This window comes from Falco biarmicus, chromosome 1 (genome assembly GCF_023638135.1).
Source record: "Falco biarmicus isolate bFalBia1 chromosome 1, bFalBia1.pri, whole genome shotgun sequence".
Taxonomy (NCBI): domain Eukaryota; kingdom Metazoa; phylum Chordata; class Aves; order Falconiformes; family Falconidae; genus Falco; species Falco biarmicus.
This window is the reverse complement of record NC_079288.1, coordinates 113,859,959-113,880,160: the sequence shown is the minus strand read 5'-3', so window position 1 is coordinate 113,880,160 and position 20,202 is coordinate 113,859,959. Positions and strand designations below refer to the sequence as shown.

The window sequence follows — 20,202 nt, the reverse complement described above, 5'->3', positions numbered from 1 at the left end:
ACCTCTACCTGTTCGTTCACTTGTATCACTAAAAAAAAAAAAAAAAAAAAAAAAATAATAATTTGAGAAAAAGCTGTTATGCCACAAAGTGCAAGTAGAAGCTCTGTGATGAATTGCTTCAGTGTGTCACAGGCATATGTGGGCATGCTTAGATGTGTTAATACAGCCCTCTAAAACACTTAGTTTATCTTAATATTTGTATTGTTATTCAAGAACCATCTGTAACTTCTTGGCTGTTAAAACACTAGTGTGAGTACTTCAGTTTTGTCAACAGGGAGCCTTGCAGGGAGCTGCCCTGAGCAGACACTGGCTGGCGGAGGCAGGGTCCTGGCACTCAGGTTCCTCCAGTGGGGCAGTGCAGCCTTTGTGGTAAGCAATTGTGGCAATGCTGTTTGAAGGGTTTGGTTTCAGAGTGAATGTTGATTCAGAAGGTTGCTTTGGGGTGGAGGGACAAAAGATAAATTAATTCATTTTAGTGGTTAACTCTACAAATCTGTTGATCTTAATACGTGTCATGAGGGTACTGTTACAGTCTAGGAAACAGTAGAAAACTGAGTTGATGAGAGTAAGAGGAGCATTCTGTAAACTAATCAAAGTAATTTTACTGAAGCATCTTAATTTTCAAGTACGCTGGTATGTAGTTAAATTTGCTATTGGTATGTGATGTAGCTGACTGGAATCTAAAAGAATGGTTTTTTCAGTGTTGGAAAACCCAACTTTTTTGTTATAATAGAAACTCAGTTTAATTAGCATAGTAAAAGCAGTTTATATATCATAATGTCTTGCAAAGAATTTTGACTTAGTGCTTGTTTATTTTGAAATTGATTTTCCTCTGGAGTTCTTCAGGCCAGTTCTGTTCAGAAAAAACTGCTGAGCCTAGTTGGTAAATATTCTCAGTGATGTAAGGTGAGAAGGTATGTGTCAGACACCATGCTGACTTGTACTTTACCTTATCTTTTACTTTTATTAGCAGCTGTTCCTGCGATATCTGTGCACTTGGCTCATGCACATTGCAGATCTGATGATTTGTAATGGAAAAGCTAGTAATTTTGGTCCTAAAAAGTAAGCGCCGAGCATGCCCTTCCTAGTTCTTCTTCTTTCCTAGAATAAGAAATTCCTTGCAATGCCTCATGGTATAGACTGTGTTGATTCTCCCTGTAATACCTTAGCAGAACGATAAATTTCCTTTAGCTTTCCCTTCACTGTGGCTGAGTAAAGTGACTTGCATAATTATCAGCCCTTCCATTGCTGTAATAGCGGCTGACTCACAAAAGAGGCTCCTGCTTTGGTCTACAGATACTTCATTTGCAAAAATGTCAGCTAGTGTACAGCCTTGCTCTCACGAGGAATGGACAAGGATGGAGTGTCAACATGTCCTAAATTTAATTTATAGGGATTATGTAAAATATTGTCTGGAATTTCCTTTGGGGGCTTTTCCATGTGTGTTAATGAATGTATAGGAGCTTCTTTCATTATACATACAACTAGTAGGTTAAACCAGGCTTGTTAGTTGGGAGGCAATTTGTAGAGATTACAGGGTATCTTTGGACCGTCCTTCTTAATTCATTGCTAAACCCCCCTTAATTCATTATTCCCTATTGAAGTTGGAGAATCTGCTGCTTCTGTAGCTCAGATCCCCTTTTTGTTATGGGGAGTACAAATTACAGTATTTTAAGCTTATGCATATTTTATGGAAAAGACGATGTGCAGAATGTCTGGCCTCTGTTATCTGTAGAAATTTCTATTCTGTATGCAGCATGAGCATGCTTGAGTAATCCAAATGTGAAGCAGTGAAGCATGTATTCTATGTTTGTTGAAACTGCAGTGTTCTTTAAAGGATCTAAAATAGTGTTGTAATGGCATGTTTTTAAATAGTTCTAGTGTTTTACTTTTCCTTGTATGTTAGCCTTTCACAGGTGACGAAGATAGGTGTCTATGCAGGCAAGTAACGAGAAAAAAAACAGGAAAACTGTGTATCTGTACAATATATTACAAAAAGCACCGGGCTTGTCATCTGGAAGAATGGAGATTTTTCACACCTTGTTATAAACACTTCAAAATGGCTGTTGCCCTAGGAAATGAGAAATTAATAGATAAAAATATATGGTGAAATATTTCATCGCAAACCATTAGTGGGAAAGCAATTATTGATACCAATGGCTTGACCTTTCAGCTTTGGTTTTATTGTGTCTTTATAAATCCTAAACTTTTTATTTTTCTGTGCATTGCTCTCATGTGGCTTGTCACAGTGTACACCCGTGAGCTCACAACAGTGGAACTCGAGTCAAGCAGCACGGCTGGTGTCTTCTTTGGCTTGTCTTGTTAAGAGGGTCTTGTCAGCGCTGTATTAATCCTTGTGATAAGTAATGTACAGACACTTTAAAAAAAAAAAAAAAAAGGCAGAACCTACCCTGAATGTTTTGCTTTCTAAGATTAAGACTTGTGGGGGGAAGTGACTTCTAATTAAGAGCTGATGAAAAGAATGAAGCAACTTAAAAAAAAACCACCAACAAACCTTTGTCTGAATACACAGAACCATTACTTTTTAAATAAATCCATCTGACGCAAAGCCAAATTGTGATTTGGTTGGGTGATTGTAAGTACTATCGAAGAGGCTGATCTTTAGGAGGAATCTGAAGGGAGGAGATGTCATGCCCTTGCTTATTGATTCGGGGAGCCTTCAGAAGTTGAAGAAAGTTGAGGGATGCGGGAGAGAAGGAAAAATAAACCAGATCTGGTATCGATGGTAGAACAAAGTGATAGGAGGTGACTTGCAAGACGGACTCCAGTGAGTGCATTGACTTTCCTAAGAAGAAAAGGCCTAAAAATAGGAAGAGAGGGTTAAAACTGGAAAAAAGTCAATAAATGGAGAATTTTTTAAAGTGGAAGATGTGATCAGTGTGAAAGAAGAGAGATTGTCCTGGCAGTATTATATTAAATAGGATGAATATGGGAAAGGCTAAGGGAGATGATCAGAATGTGCTCATGATCAGAGAGGAAAAGACCAAATTCTGGAGACTTTCTGAGAAACAGGGCAGGAAACCCAAGGCCATATAGACGTGTGGGTAAGGGACCTGCAACAGAGAGACTTCTCCTTGGGCCATAACAAGCGTCATGCCATGACAAGCGTTATGTTTTCATTGCTGACAAAGCAGTGAGAGGAGGTGGCACAGCTAATGTCTGAGATGGGGAATATGTTGCTGGCAGGACTGTTAGGGAGTTATGCCTTAGCCACATAGGGTGGGTGGTGTGAAGCAGAACAAGTAGAAGTGAAAAGGTAAGTTTGCAAGTGATCAGAAATGACAGAATATTTATAGGCACAAGAAGTGGATAAGGTGATGTAGAAAGATAGAGGGATGATCTGGTCGCTGGTCCTAGCTTGGAGACAGTGAAATGAAGGCTCAGGTCCTGGCTCAAAGCAGATCTGCAGCAACTGCTCTGTGTAGCTCTCTGAATTGGTTCTCCTTTGGTGAAGAGATGATGACGATGGTAATTCTCTGGTGTGCAGCAGTATGGTGGAAAGAAATTGTGTTTGTCATTAGAAAATTTCTGACATTGCAGATAAGTATTTATTGAAGTCATTGATGATACTAGTCATAATAAGGATCAGTTTAATGTGAATTAGATGATACAGACCTGGCTGCAGTATTATACTGGGAAGAGGCATAAGGCTTTAAAAAAATAAATGCAAAAAACCCCAACACCCCCCAAAACAAGAACCACATGAAATATGGAAAGGACTATGAGTTAGTTTTAAATTCACAAAATAAAGCAGCACTTAATCTTCCATTGTCTGAATTGTATATTGCACCTTTTTTGGTGCTTTAAGTAGTGGTCTAATGCTGGGAGACTAATTCACATGCTGAAACGTCAGTTATGGAACAGTGCTCACAGTAAATCTGTGTGGAAGTATTGTTCTGCTGTATTTTCAGTGTTTTCTTTTGTTTATTTAACAAGCTAAAGTTAGAATCGACAGCACAAGACTAGAAAATGGTGACAATAGTTTGAAAACAGGAAATTTTGGCCTTGTGTGTATTCGGAACAGATGATCAGGATGATGGCCAGGAGAGTGGAAACTTCCACTGAGACTGTTTTTTCCTTATTTTGCTCAGTGAGAAAAGATGGTGCTTCCTGGAAAACAAGTCTTAAGTATTTAAAGAAAGTCATAATGTGTTCACTGTTTTCCTTGTATCACATTTGTTTATTTTGCAGCAATCTGTTTACACTTCGTAGTCCTTAATGCTACTAAAAGTAGAATATTTGGAGTGTTGTCAAACTTTGGAAGTGCATTTTCTGCTATTAAATTAGAGACTAAACATGCTTTTTTGTGCTCAATTTAGTTTTTCTGTCTTACGGTTCAAAAAAAGAATAAGGGCATCACTTTTAGGGAAGAGAATGGCAGTTGCCAGTAGGTGCTATGACAATGGGTTTCAGAATTAGCTAGTAATTGCATATTCTTCAGTTTTGGTGGTCATTATACGGCCTTGCTAAAAAAAAAAAGTTTTAAAAGACTTTTAGAAAATGCTTTCTGAAAAATACCCCTTAATTTATTTTCAGATAGAAATACACAAGTGTTAATTCCTCAGGGAAAACGTGAGCTGAAATTTTGAAATTTCACCCTGTTGGAGTTAGTTCTGCAAACTGGAAGAGTGGCAAGTGGAAAAAGTAAAGTTCTGTAATTGAAGTACTGTTACCTAATGTGACCTCTTTTGGCTACTTCCCGGCAGTCCTCCCAAATATGTGCCTTGTGGGATGAAGCTGATCAGTGACAGTTGTCTATGCCTACCACAGACAGGATTTAAAAAGAAGCATATTGTGAAGGAACACTCTTTTTTTTTTTTTTTGAGCTTCTGTTGGGATGCAGAGCACAGTTCAAATGCACAAGTCCGTGAAGCTGTGTCAGAGGTGTTTGTCTCCTGTGATGAACAGAACACCTGGACACTAGAAATGTAGAGGCAAAAAGGAGAAGAAATACTCAACTTCTGTTTGTGATCCTTCTTCCTGTTGTTTGTCAAAGACATACAGCAATTTCAATATTGTTTAGCCTTTGCACTGGGAAAAAAAGGAGGAGGGATAGATGAAATAGATGGGTGCAAAAAGCTTAAATCTAGCAAACACATGAAAGGAGCTCAACTATACATTCCGGACTTCATCAAATGTCCAGGAGAGTATTCTTGAAGTGACCTTGCCCCCCGCCCCACCCCCCATCCTTCTCTCTGGTTGATGCTTCTTATGTCTTCTACTTTATGAGTTCGTTCTGAGCAAGAAAATGTTTTTTTTCATGTGTTTGTAGAACATCAGGGGCTTTTTTTTGATCTTTCCTTGTGCCCCTGGATAAGTTGCTTCTTACTTCCAAGTCTTAGTTGACTTCTCTGGGAAAGGAGGACACCAAATGCTGCCCTTTTTAAGTACTTTCTGTGGAGTAAAGAGATGAAAACTAAGCACAAATGTCTGCACACTTGAGAGATGAGAAGGAAAGTCTGAGATTTGTAATTTTATTCCCAGGTCTGCTGGTCATACATGGGGAAAAGATTTATTAGTGGTACTGCTGGAGCAGGATGTAAGCGATATCCTCTTGGGCTTAGCCAGTGCTCAACAGTTTGTAGGTGTATTTTTGACTGGACGTTACCCAAGAGAAAAAAGGTGGTAACTATGCTAGAAGAGAAGAATCAGCTTTAAATGAAGTGAGTATCATGGGTAATAATACTTGGCAAACCAAGGAAGGACGATTGACCAGTTTATCAGTGAGCAGGTACTTGACCACATAACAGAAAATGCTGTAAAAAATAGACCAGAAAAAAAAGTTGCCTTTGATATAACATTTCTAAACTTTTATTTAAAAATTTAATGTAATTATTTTAGCCTCTTGAGCGTCAGCTTGAGGGGGTCCAAATGGAAGGTTAAATGTATTTTAAAATATAAATGTAAATTATCTACTCTTTCCTGCCCCTTCCTCCTTATTTTCCCTCTCCATTTACACATACATCCCCTATGTCCGACATCTTTGAACTACAGCCAACAGCTGAATGAGGTACATCTGGAATACATATGATGGGGAAAAAAATTAATCCATGAATGTAAAAATTGAGGAAGTTGTAGCTGTATCTCTCTTAACAGATAGACCTTTCTTAAGGGGATTATATTGTAAAACCTGTATACTGCATACGGGTTCCACTACGGTCTTTAAACCTGCTCTCCCACCCCCCAAAAAAACAAAACCCAAAACAAAAAACCCAACCCCCCAACACTGCTAAATGATGCTTTCTGCCAATTTCTTAGCTGATTCACTTGCTTTTAAGTCAGCAGTTTGCATGTATCTGAGTGGAAAAAACAATCATAGGAATGTCTTGTTTTTGCGTTTTAACCTACTCAAAATGCTGTGTGAAAAATAAAGGATTCCACTGTTCCTTTGATCATTTGATGCTCTGTGGGTGAGCAGCTTGTCACATTTTAGACTACCTCAAAAACAAGCAAACAAGCTTGTTTCTGTAGTTATGATGGTCTCATGATACAATGGTCTCATGATACAAACAGGACAATGTTTGGCAGGAATGGTGATGTCCTATGTTAAGCCAGCTGATATGCTTTGCAGCTCAAAGGAGAAAACAAGCCGAGGGGCACACAAGGCCTTTCTTAGTCAGAAACAAAAGCAGCAAACCTCGTTAAACCTTGTTTTGTAATAATTTACAAAGCTTACACAGGCTTTTGGTGAACTTCATTCTCAAGACATTTGCCATATTACACTTTTAGAAGGACTTTACTTCTGAATTAGGTATTTGGTCTGCATGCAGTGTTTTGTAACTAAACTAAAACCCTGTTTATATTAATAACACACATTTATATATATGAAAAAGGCTTTCACTATAAAAGACCACCTTTATGTGCTTAAATATTTTTCCAGAATTAAATGATACTTGTATTGGGACAAAATGTTGAATCTCATACTACCTGTTTTTTGACTTCTCAAACTTTATGCAGTTGACTTTTAGCACAGAAAACCAGTGTTTGATATTGTATGGCTGAATCAGTAGTGTGACAGATAATTAGCACCTGTAATTTGCCTGTGAACTAAAAACTAATTGCATCTTTTTTGATGATTGAGAAATAGTCTGTAACATGTTCTGTAAAAGAAAATGCTAAATTTTCAAACAAGAATGACCAAAGGGGTTAAAAAAAAAAAATTAAATTTACATAAATATGTATTTGCACATGTGCATGCTCTTTTAGGGATTTCTTTTTGGAAAGCCATTACTGAAGAAGCTCTCTTCCTTACACATATAGCACAGTAGTCTGTACTTCAGTGAGGCAGTGTACAGCTTTTGTTACAACAAATGCTGAAATGTTAAAAATAGATCAAGCTTTAAGAATCCCAGATATTTTCAAATAACAAAGGGTGATTTATGTGGGCTCATTTTGCACTTTGACAAAATATAGAGGAGCTTTTGTACTATGATTAGCAAGGGTGCTGATGTCAGTTCGCTTGTCTAGCCTTAAGCTTTATTCTGCTGCTAAATTGTGCTTTGTACTGTAATCCAGAGAACCTTTGTATCTGCCTTGTTAGTGTGTAGTTTATGGAATTGCTTTTGTTTTTGAATGTAATCTGTGCCAGTTTCAGTGAGTGTGACTCATTATATGACTGAAATAAACGTTCACATATGCACTATGTGAAAACTCTTCAAAAATAGTGGCAGGTGCTGGTAGGCTAAATGCAACGTTTTAAGTATTTTTTAGTTGCTATTTTGTAGCCCGAAGGGCTGAAAGCAAATTCCATTTAGTTGGTCGAATTTCTGAATTTTTAAGAGTCCTATTTAGTCATTAATGCTCAACAGAGATTGCCAGGATTGTTCAGAAACTTTGTCCTTAACACAGTACTAGAAATAAACTTCTAGAAGAGGCTTGCTTGGTTAATACAGCATTGCATATTTTTTTAACACAAATCGTGAGACAATGCATCGTGCTTCTCAGTTGCTCTTGTTCCTCTCCTATTTCTAATCTCTTTCCTCCTGATTTATGCTTTGAAAATGACTGAATGACTAAAGAAGTTAAAGATAAGGCTAGTTTCTGAAGCAACAGTTCTGCAGTTTGGTGTGTAACAGTTACCTGTTATCAACCTTGTCTGGAGAGAGAGCCTTCAATACTGAAGTTTCCTGCATCGAAGTTGTCACTTGATTTAGAAACAGAAAACAAGGCTCTGCTAGTGGTTTTGGGTTGCTGTTAAACCGTGCTTATCATCTGTGCTACTAGAAGATGCTCACATTTGAAATCTAAGTTGAGGGCATTTCATCTGTTACATGTTTGTTACACATGTTACAATCTAAGTTGAGGGTGTTTCATCTGTTACATGTTTCTGTGTCTTGCTCTTCGCCCAGTTGAACTTACTGCTGCTGGGAAAATAGTTGCTTGAGACCTTGACTTGATTCACACAGTTCAACATTGAAAGGCAGATGCTATATTCACAACTACAGTGAATATACTTGTTTTATAAGGTATAAAAGTTACCTTAAAATTAAGTAACTTTTAGAGGCTTGGTAGTCAGAGTATGGATCACAGGCCTTAATTAAGCTGTCTGGCGTTTTCCCCTTTTTCCTGTTCACTGTACTATCTTTCCTTAATACCTTCCTAGGCCTGTCCCTGCTAAAAGGCATGCCCACTTGACAATGAGGGGTTTGTGAGTCTCTAGTGCAAAGCCGACTGCGCTAGTTTGGAGCTGGATGATGGCAGCGCAGTTCTCACTTTCTTTTACGTCCTCCCTCCACTAGTTTGTTTGAAAGTGACAGCTACATAAAAATGAAATGGCAACACTCTTGTGCCTCAGGATGATGGGTCTGTATCTTTTTGTAATACTAACTAAGAAACTTTTTCAAAGCTGTGTCCCAGTGTGTAAAGGACATGGTGTGTCTTGACCTCTTCTGGGACCATCCTTGTTGATTTCATTCCTATCCTTGGTTAACATGGAGCCAGGCTGGGCCAAAAGGAGTACTTACTCACCTGTTTTATTTTCTTATGTCTTCTGTTGGTTTTTGTCCTTCCAAAGGACTTGCTGGTGACCTTGTCTGAATATCCTAAGGAAGTTTTAAATGGGGTGCCTTGGGGAATGATGTGAGTCTGCAGTGAATGTGCAATGGCTTGGCTACTGCGCTGACTTGCCTAGGTCTCCAACTTTGTTGAAAAGCATAAAAACAAATGGGCAAAACAGTGATGGCTCCCCACTGTCCGGACTGCTTTCAGATTTTGATCTGTGAATGCAGTGTAGCTCTTCTAGTTGGCAATGGCAGTAAATCTGGTTTTTTCTACTGTGCACATTATCCTGGCATCTGTGTATATGAAGAAGCTTTTAAGATAGAATGCTGTATTGCTGGTAGAGTTGAGGAACCAAAACGCAGCAACGCAAGGTAGTAAAGATACTGTTGGTAACAGCCAGGACAGTTGTATGCAAACCTTGTTTTCTTGGTTTGAGTTAGCATCCATGGTGAGAATTACGCCAGGTGACAGAGGCCCACTGGAATGAAAGGCAGTGGTGGATTAGTTGGAAGATGAGGCATCTTAGTTGTGCTTTCTCCCAGACCAGCTTATTTCTGCAGCGGCAGGAACGCTGGTATAACAAGCATGGTGTCAGATAGTGACATGTATTTTTTTTCTGTAGACATGCCTTCCACAGAGGCTGGTTTTATGTGGTAAAGCTATAACATTTGGTCATTCTCTCCATCCCCATCTCTCTTATGGTTTTCAAAATAATAATGTAGTGTTGTAGAAATATTATGAAGCTCTGAGTGCAGAGTTCCCCTAGCATTGAGACAAGCATACGATGTGAGCATTGTCTGTTCTTTAAATGCAGGTCACTATCCTTGAGTATCAGTGAAAAATTCAGAGTTAAAATGCAAATATTGGAAACAAGACATTATGCACCACTTAAAGATACATTTTATGCCTACATCAGCTTCCTTCAGAAGCTTTTTGTGTGTGCTTTTTTCCCCTCCTGGTCCCTTCCCCCCTTTTTTTCTTTATTGGATTCATCCTTCCTCATTTTGTAAACAGTAATTTTATATCCCCTTGTTACAAGCAAAGCTAAAATAAACTTTAAAATACAAATGCACTAATCCTTTAGTCCTCTGTTGTAAAAATACATAAATAGATTCTGTTAAATGTAGGTAACTGGTATATAATCTCTTAGAACTATAATTGAACTGTGTATTATTACTCAGTTCAACCCAGGCTGAAACTATATGTAAAAGGTAACAGTCTTGAAGTATGATTTCTTCCTTCTAATTTTTCTTCTTTTTTCCTCTCTCCAATTTTCAGGCATGGAAGAGGAGATGGTTTGTCCTTCGCAGCGGCCGTTTAACGGGGGATCCGGATGTGCTGGAGTACTACAAAAATGACCATGCCAAGAAGCCTATCCGTATTATTGACTTAAATTTGTGTCAACAAGTGGATGCTGGATTAACATTCAACAAAAAAGAGTTTGAAAACAGTTATATTTTTGATATCAACACCATAGACAGAGTTTTCTATTTGGTAGCAGACAGCGAGGAGGAGATGAATAAGTGGGTTCGATGTATCTGTGATATCTGTGGGTTCAACCCTACAGATGAGGGTAAGTGCTGTTGGTTTTTCTGAGAAAGTGTGATGCCTTCATAAGGAGAATGTTTCAAAGATCAGATGACTATCATCAGCTGGCGTGTTTTAAAACTTGACTGTATTCGCTATGAAACTTCCTTGTTACTCTTGAAAAAAAGCAAGCTGAGCAGAGGGAGGTATTAAGTATTTGTTATAAATTAAGTGTGTCATAGAACTTGGATGATGCTCTTCTGTTTTGCATGATGTTAGGTCTTGAGACTATAGCAAAAATCTTTTAAGTAACATCATGCAAAACAGAAGATCATTACAATCATCAGAGGAATCCCATTTGGTATAAAAACGTATGGTTATGCAAGCAAGAATGAGTGCAAAATGTCAGGTTTCTAATATTACCATTTCTCAGTCTGCTTTGCAACTTGAAAAAACATAATATATCCGCCCCCCACCAGCCGAAACAAAAAATAACTTGCAGTTCTGTACCATCCAGCTCTAATTTGCCCAACATAGACATTGTGTGAAAACAGCTTGTAGGAAACAGGATAGTGTGCTTAATTCCTACAAATACCTTGTGGCCATTGCTTGTCCTGGAATCCATCCTTATTTATTAACTTACTATTCCTGCATTCCTTGTGGAGATCAGTGGGTTGCATGACTTGCTGTAGCTCTGTGCACAGTCCCAAGGAAAGATTAAATAGGAGTGGTAAGAAGGTTAGAAATAAAGCATGCCTGATTGAAGGGGCTAGAATTAAATCCCTGGGTTTAGTAGGCTTGCAGATTGAGGGAGGTGGGGGGAAGAAAGAGCTTGCATCTCTTCTACTCCAGACAGATCTTAAAAAATGACTGGACAATATTGTCACTTTATAAAGAGGGGTGCTTTTCTTTCTCCTTATTGCAGTTTTTAACTAAAACTTGTCAGGAAAACTTAGTCTGTGAATTACCATTCTAATAGCAAATTCAGTGAAGGGTAGTTGTTTTGACAGTTCCAGCATGTTTTTATGACATCCTGAACATAACCGAGACCACCCACAGCACGTTTCTAAAAGCGATTGTCTTGTGATTCAGTATTGAGTCTGCCAGGCATCTGTCACGTATGGGAGAGGTAGGCAGGTGGCTGCTTTTCAGGGGATAATACACTGGTGCACCTGCGCAGCTGTGGGCAGGAGGCACTCAGAAATTATTGGTTCTGGGGACAAACTATGAATCTGGAAAGTAAGGAGGAAATGTGTTTACCTGGCAGCTCAAAGGAGGGACATGCTCATTGTGTGGAACACAGAGGTGGGGTCCCCTCAAAGTCATGAGGCCTTTCCTTGCTGAGAGCTGGTGTACACTAATTTTCTGTTGATGTTACATCCTTGTTGAGTGACATACTCTCATTGCATGTTTAATCTTTGGCATTTTACCTTTGTGTGAATTATCCTGACATCTTTACTTTGCATAACAGAGTTGACAATACTGCTGCTTTATGGGTTTAGTAATGTCTTGCAACGCTAAGTGTCTGTTTATTACCAAGTTCTTCTTTTTACAACATAAATCTTCTTACTAATGGAAGAGCAAATCATAAATATTCTCAATAAAGTCTGTTTTAACATACAGTTTATTCTGAAAGCTAAAGAATAGGTGAAGTTCACTGCAGACCACAAAAAAGCACTCTTAGTATGGAACTAAACACAAAGAGAATGTATGGGGCGTAACCAACCTTCCCTTTAGTCTATGGAAGCAGAAGGTTGTTTCCTTTGAAGCTGGACAAAATGTCTTGCCAGACTGGTTAAGAGTCTTGTTATGAGGGGGACTGTCATTGCCATCCTTTGCTCAATCGAGAACTAGGGGCACCACTGGTCTATCGCTCTTGCTGCTGTTCATTTGGAAACCCAGTTCAATTGTCTCCTTGGATTTACAAAGAAAAAGATTGAGACTGTGGTGGTTAGTGCTGTTAGAAAATGAATATAGAGTTGTTTTGGTGTTGGGCAGAACGAGGAAGGAAGTTAATCATAACTGTGGAGAGACCAAAAAAATAAAGATCACTTCAGACTAGCTCTGAACAGCTCCTTCCATACTTAGTGAAGACTGAGAAATTCTTATGATGCAAAGTTTGTTTTCTTTTATTCGTTTTCTTAAAAATGAATACTCACGGTAATTTCTAAACTATATAACGCTTTGATGTGACCTTCCAGCTAGAAACTGGTTTACGCACATGAAATCTGTTTGTTGTGGAGATCTGCAATGTTACATTTGTATTTGGACTGAGGAGATACAAATTTATGTTCTTTAGTCATATTTACAAGCCGTGGAGTCTCCAGCTTTGTGATTGCATCATAGTGTAGTGTAATCTGTAATGATTACGTTACAATGACGTTATATGACTTTTTCTAGGAGCTTTCTTTTAAGGAAGGGCTTACAGTGATTTAGGTCTTTTAAACTTATGGGACACGAGCATGAAGGAAATGCTATTTTTTTTTAATAAGCCATATCTACTTTTGTAAAGAAATTGTTGGGTACTTTTTATGTTTTTCTCCAGTTAATGCTTCTTGTTTTCACACTGAAGCTGCAAAATGCCTGGTTCTGTGGCGTCTGTCTTTTTAAATGCACATGCAAAAGTGGGGGGAGCTACACATGAGCAATGGTTTTAGATTTTCCACCAAGTTACGTACTGCACTTTTAGCACTTACATTTTTTCTGTAAGGTCATAATATAATAGGTCATTTAGAGGTTAAAATGTAACTGTGAGTAAAAATGTGTTGCCAGTGTTTTGTGTGCTTTGAACTTCCATGAGAGGTGTTCTGAGATGGAGAGGCTAAATGGACATGGGAAATGACTATTCTCTGCCTGGTGCTGTGGAGACCTCAGCTGAAATACCATGGCCTGAGCTTCCGGAAGGATAAGGATAAATGTTTAAAGAATGGTAGAGATAAAGGAAATGGATTTTTAAAAGCCATCAATGGGGAGAAAAGTTGAAGGATTTGTTTTTCCCAGGAAGAAAACACTGATGGAAGAGCTGACTTTCAGAGTATAAAAAGCTGTGATAAGCAGGACATAGATCAGTTGTTACCTGAAGAGAGAAGTAATTTGTTTCTCTTTCATTGAGTGATGTAATGATACAGAAAAACCTTCCAAGGATATTTAAGCACAGGCTGTGAAAGCCCTTCCCTAGATTTCAGTAGACATCTGTGATGAATGTTTTATACATGATCCAGCTCCATGTTTCTGTAATTCAGTGAATTGTGTGTTTGGCAGGGCAGGGGAAGGAGGAAATAATCTTGCTATATGCAAACATCTTACTTGCGTGTATTCATTTGAATAAAGATAGCAATAACAAAGTAAACCAGAAGAAATAACAAAGTAAGCCAGAAGAAAAAAAGAAAAGGACAGAACAAGACGTTGAAATCTACAATTACATTTATACAAATAATTACACACAGCAAAGAAAATTTGTCGTCATAAGAACTGTACTTTGAAAATGCAACAGCTTGCTTCACATGCAACACTTTCAAAGTCTGCAGTGTTTCTGTTCAGGCAGCTGCTGTCTGGTATATGCCTCTCATGCCTTCTGCATTTTGCACAGTAATAGAGGTTGTGGAGTCTCCTTCTCTGGATATACTGAAAACCCTCCTGTATGAGGCTCTGTGCAGCCTGCTCTAGGTGAACCTGCTTTAGCAGGGGGTTGGACTAGATGATTTCCAGAGGTTCCTTTCAACCCTGACCATTCTGTGATTTTTCAGAAAACCTTTTTTTAAATTTATTTTTTTAAAAAAAAATCATGTTCTGATAATATATTCACTGCAGGTTTATCATAGCTTGGGTGCAATAGCAGTGACTGTCGGGTTGAACGTAACTCCACTGTCCGATCCTGACTCCTTGTATTCTCTTTAATGCTGCATGGTCAGGTATCACTGCTGTTATGCTGTGTTGGAGATCGCTGTATCAATCAGATCAGGATACCCCTGTGCTGCCTGTTACACAAGTGTGGAACAGAAAACAGGTTCTGCCACTAAGAACTTCCTATCTGCAGTAAGAGACATCAACATAGGAGCAGAGGCATGGGAAAAAGTGAAAGCAAGTAAGGGTTTGACCATTGTGACAGAAAGTGGTCTTAGTGCTTTGTCTGTTAGACTATTGTTGAACCCCGGGATTTTTGAGAAGACATTTTCTTTGATAAATAGCGGACATTGGAGGTGTTTAGGGTGACCTGTGTTTAGGTCTGCCTATAAGAAATAAAAAAATTCTCTTCTGACAGCCCTAACAAGTGGATGGATCAAAACCACCATCTTAATAACATGTGATGGATTTAAGAGACCTTGGTCATGAAAGAGCTCAAAAGTGAGGAGAAATAGCATGAGCTTTCAGGTGAAGGAAGGGAGGCTCTGGAAGAACATAGATAAAAGCGTAATGACAGAGTAATATGCTTAAACGAAGTCTTTGCAACGAAGTTGCACCACAGAGATGATGACCTTAATGAAGAGCTGATATTTATTTTTCTTTTAATCTCTTGGGTACGATTAACTAGAAAGTCAGCTCGGAGATGACCTGTCAGGAGGATGAGTAGGTGGTGACCTCGGGTGCAGTGAAGAATAATACAAAAAGACAAAGTTAAGCATTAGGGGAGAGACCTTCCAGACAAGGACTGTGGGTCTGTTGTCTTAGAACTGAGGCAGTAGGTTTAGAGGGAACAGTGGCACAAAGGAATCTCTTTCTGTGGAGGCTGTTTTGGTTGGTTGCTTTGAGGAAGTAAAGGTGGGGGATAATAGCCACTGAGATGTACAGACTTTTTTTTTTGAGGGTGGAATTGCTGAGAGGGAGGTGAGCATAGACTGTGAAGGAGGATGTCAGAGTTGCAAGACTTCATCTGGCAAAATTGCAGAGGAATAATAAAATTAGAAGAAGCAGGACCAGAGAAGGACTTGAGATTTGGTATAGCAGGTTTGGCAGAGGTGGTAGGTGGTGGCTAAAGAGCTGAGTATAGGGAGACAGAGCTGAGATAATTGTTGCCTGTTACCCAAGGAGAAAAAGAAGACTGCAGAGAAGACTAAGATGTCTTTGACTTCAGAGGATGTGGTTAAAGGAGAGTGTGACTAAGTCAGATAATGATGAATAAAGCGTAAAATCTGCGACAGTAGGTCTTCCCTTACAAGTATGTGAAGAAAAAATGTGTATTAAAAAAAAATTACTATCAGGAATGCTGTCATAGTCTTAATCTTGAGTGTTTAGGGTTATTATCTTAAGCTGCCAGCTGTGTGTGACAAACTCATGTGATAGGTGATGCTGCTTTTCCCTGAGGAAAAATAAACCAAATCTAATATGCCGAGGTGATTAACTTATTTTTCCCCGGTTCCTGCTGGGCACCTTTTTTGGCATTAACATCACCTGATGAGTTGATAGAAGAGGATTGCAAGAGGGTGGGTTGGCAAACTGTTCTGCAGATTGCTAGTTCTCAAGTCGTGAGGTGCTGTGAGGCAGTATGAAAAACCTCTCTGAAGCGCAGAGGTGCCTGTGGTTCCAGACAACATGCTGCAGCCCCAGCTGGGTCAACTCACCATGTGGCTAGAGCAGCCTGCTGCGCCGGGGAGAGCTCTGGGCCTTTTTAGGGAAGAAAAAACCTCAGATGTTTTAATGTGGTGGGCTGCGCTGTTTCTCTTCACGAGCACCTACAGAAGTTAGTCTGTAACAGGATTCCTTGATTATTTTTCCTACGTCACCCAGGCTGTGTACCATCTGAAGACGGAGAGAACAGGCTACAGATGTTTCTTCCTCCCCCCCCCTCCCCCTTTTGAATGAATAGTCTTCAAAAGAAAATTGCAGGTGTGGAGGGGGAAGAAATTCTGAGTGGAAATGCTTTTGGTATTTTCAAATTTTAAATGGGTACCCAGAAGTGAAGTTTAAAATCACATATGAACTTCAGGTAGTAAATACTAAATTTTAGATGTGAACTCCAAAAGCCAGAAACTTCAGCATGTGATAGGAGCCTGGAGCAGTCAGTCATGTTTCTGGTATAGGTGCAGGAGGCAGGGTTGTCCTGAGCATACTATACAGTAAGCAACTGCTCCGTTCTTTGTTACTGTTCTGTAGATACAGTATCGTGTTTATCTTCAGAAAAAAAGATACCTGGAGTTTATATTAAACTAAGAAAACAAATTTATGAAGTGCACAGGATCAATTGATTATTTATAACTACTTTCTCTGGGTATAGCACAAAGGTTCAGAACTAAGACTCACTGCATAGATTACATATTAGTTGTAAACTGATCACTTACACTGGAAATCATACCCTGATTAATGTGTCCATGCATCTTCCGAGCTGGGTCTGGCTCATATCTATTGAGTTAAGTACACCAACAGAGCAAGTGCATGTTTCTACCCGTCAGCATACACGTGCTTGCGCTCTGTGCTTGCACATGCAGACATGTGGCCCTTTGATTCCAGGATCTTTCACTTGAGACGATGTAGAAGCTGACACTAGGAGAATCCAGTGTATTTAAGGACCTCGTTACATCAGCAGCACAAATAATGACTTAACAGATGTAATAAAAAAAAAAAGTCCTTTTAAGGACTAAAGTGAAGTTGCCTCTTTTTTTAATGGCTACCACTTGTATCTGTAAATTTTTGTTCAAGGTTATTACTCTTATATTGTATTGGCCGTTGGTAGTTTTAATGATATCTGCATCATAGTAGATGGATTGAATGAAGTAGCTCAGAATAGTAGAATCATGTGACTGCATATCTGTTGCTGATTCACTGTTACAATGGGAAAATCCCATTTCTATTTTAGCTTCTACCTATGATCTGCAAAGAATGCATTTTCTTACTTTGATTGCAATTTTGACATTTAAAGAAATGCTTGCTGTAATGAGGCTTCTGTGTTTTGTTCACTATGAGAACATTTCAAGTTTTCACATAATTAGAATATTAAGAGAGTATATATCATAATGTAGAAAGCAATTTAATTTTTGCTCTCATTAAAAAAACACAAAACACAAAACCAACCCTAAATGCAAACGCCCACACTCAAATCTCCTAGACTGTTCCTAAAGCACAGATGTAGGAACATATGGAATAAAGAATCTTTATACAGTTAAGAAGGAAGAAATGGTAGCCTTTCATTATTCTTGTTCAGAAAATGTGATGTTTACCCTATTAATTTTATGATTGTTTTATTAGTGAGGCAAATACAAAAATGGTTACAAGGAAAAAAGTATAGATTCTAGCAAAGACTATGCCTGTAACTGCTGTTAACAAACCGCTGAGAAAAGATAAAACTCTTGCCCTGGTTTGAGAAAGCTGCTTGTTCTAGCTGTACTGAATGCAGGAATTATAAAAACAAAATAGGATTCTTGTTATGCTCGTTTGCATGTTAAATATTCTGGATGTTATTCCAGCTCCCAATTATTTCAAAGCAGTCCGCGTGTTGTCTGAGCTCTGGGAACAAACCAAATGACTTTACAGTGCTCTTTGGTGTGCAGATGACCCCTTCCCTAAAAATCTGCTAGTCCAAAGTGGAGCAAGTTGGTGATTGTACTCTTTGAAATCATAATCTGCTGCTGGGAGAAACTCTTTCCTTCATATCAGCTTCTGAAGTACGTAGCTAAAGAGAATATTTGAGAGGGTGCAGATAGGCAAACAGCGTTCATTTGCTCAGTGATGAAAGTAGTTAACATTACTGTTTTCTTCATAGTCAAATTTGAAGTAGCTTGATTGCGTAAAGCAAATAAGTAGCAGCCCAGGAGTGAAGTGCTTTAGGCTGAGTTTCGTTGCTCTTTAAGTTCGAAATTAGCCTACACCATTTGACACATACAAAATGCTTGTGTGAAGATGACTTTCAGATCAGGAAGTTTGTATTTTACTAGTTATGCTTACCCACTGAGAAAAAAATCCAAACAAAAAAATCCCAACCAAGCCACACACAACACCGCCACCCTCACCCCCCCCACCCCAACAACAGATCTGTAGGAGGACATGGGCATTTTGTGAAGTGGTGTCTGTGTCCAAGTAAATGAGGCAGCTCATCACAAAGAAAATATCCCTAATGATCCATTAACATTAATGGGCTCCAAATCCTTGCACGGAAAAGAGATCATGAACCTTCTGGACAGTGGGACAGCATCACCTTTAATATTCAAGAACAATGAAAAGGCAAATGGCTACGGTAGGAACAGGAGGAATTATTGTTGTATCTTTGTAAATCAAGAACTGTGTCCCAAACTTTTCTTTGTGCGTTTTATGCAATAGTTAGTTTCCCTTCTCAGGAGGGAACTAGTAGAGCTAGGAAAGGTGAGGGTGAAGGCAAACCAGATCTTCAATGGCATGGCTTCTGTACCCAGAAAAATTAAGCGCCATCAACTCAGTAAAGCTGTGACAAAGTTTTGTAAAGTCAGGAATGGGGATTATGAATAGCAGGCAATTGTTCACTGTTTCTCTGAAGACAGGAGTTGAAGGATATCAAATTAAACTATCAAGCATTGGGTTTAAAATAAAAGGTGTTTTTTCATGCCACGCATCGTAGGGTGTGGAGCTCGCTGACACAGGGTAGTAGTAGAGGTCAGAAATATAAATGGGTGTACTCTAAGGGGGCAGCAGGACAAATTCGGAGAAAAGTTTTTTCAGTGGCTGGTCAGCACAGACTGTGAGTGCAGCCTCTGCCCTGGGGTGCCCTGAAGCTGCAGAGCCCCAGAAGCTGGGGCAGTACGGCAGCTTGTCATGCTGCTCCTGCTCAGCCTGGCTGCAGCAGGCCCCCATTGGGGACTGCGTCACGGGCTTCTGAGACTACAGATCTGAGCCAGTATATTTAGCCTAACAGCCTTCACCACCTTTCCTCCTTTCACCAATTACAAGTTACAGCCAGCCTTTAAGTTCTTTTTCTTTCTCTCACACACACTTTTTTTTTTTTTTTCTTACTCCCCCAAGAAAGTAACTCTTTCTTTCTTCAAACAAACACGGTAGATACATTGGTCCTCTTTCAAGCTTCTTGATCTTATTGTTCCCTAGAAAGTTACCCTTGAGTCTTGTTACTCTTTCTGCGAATGCCAGTGCATGGTTTGCTTAAATGCATCAGCCTCACGTAGGCATGCATCTTACTATGTACCTGTTAAGTTCTCCTGACTACCTGTGGTCTAATTGACACACCCATCTTCCCTGGAAGCTGCAAGGATGTCCTGTTTGATTTCTTTTTTTCCCCTTGTGTGAACTCGGCACCAAGAAGATATAACGATGTGAAGGTCGTGTGTAATCAGGGACAAGGAACAGGGGTGGGGGTTGTAGTACACTGAAGCCCTTGAGGATCTTGTCTGTAACTGGCCGAAGAATGACAGTCTATCTGGCAAGAAACCTTTCCTCTCCACTCTGACTTGTGCAAAATCTTACTTGCATTCCTCAGTTCTGGGGGGAACAGGACAGAGACTACTTGTAATTTCTCCCACTACCTCTTTTCCAGGAGCAAGAAATACCTTCCTGGTAGGTCCAATTCAGGTGCCTCTCTGTTCCTGCTATTGAACCCCAATGTTAGGAGAATGAAGAAACATGAGTAGGTGCCTCATATAGGCTCTGTCAAGCTCCTGAAATTCCTAAATAATATAAAATTTATCATATTTTAATATTTTAGCATGTAGTAAAGAAAAAAAATTATTTTTGTGTCTGAGA

The 20,202-nt window shown here is 39.2% G+C and overlaps 1 protein-coding gene across 6 annotated transcripts in view; it reads left to right on the top strand.

Annotated features, from left to right (window-relative positions):
• The window catches only part of GAB1 (GRB2 associated binding protein 1), a 101,302-nt gene that overhangs the window by 47,919 nt on the left and 33,181 nt on the right, over positions 1-20,202 (top strand). For all 6 annotated transcript variants that reach the window (XM_056362703.1, XM_056362674.1, XM_056362678.1 and 3 more), the window contains exon 2: positions 10,300-10,594. In XM_056362703.1, the coding sequence (XP_056218678.1) occupies positions 10,300-10,594 (295 nt within the window). The remainder of the gene's footprint in view (positions 1-10,299; positions 10,595-20,202) is intronic.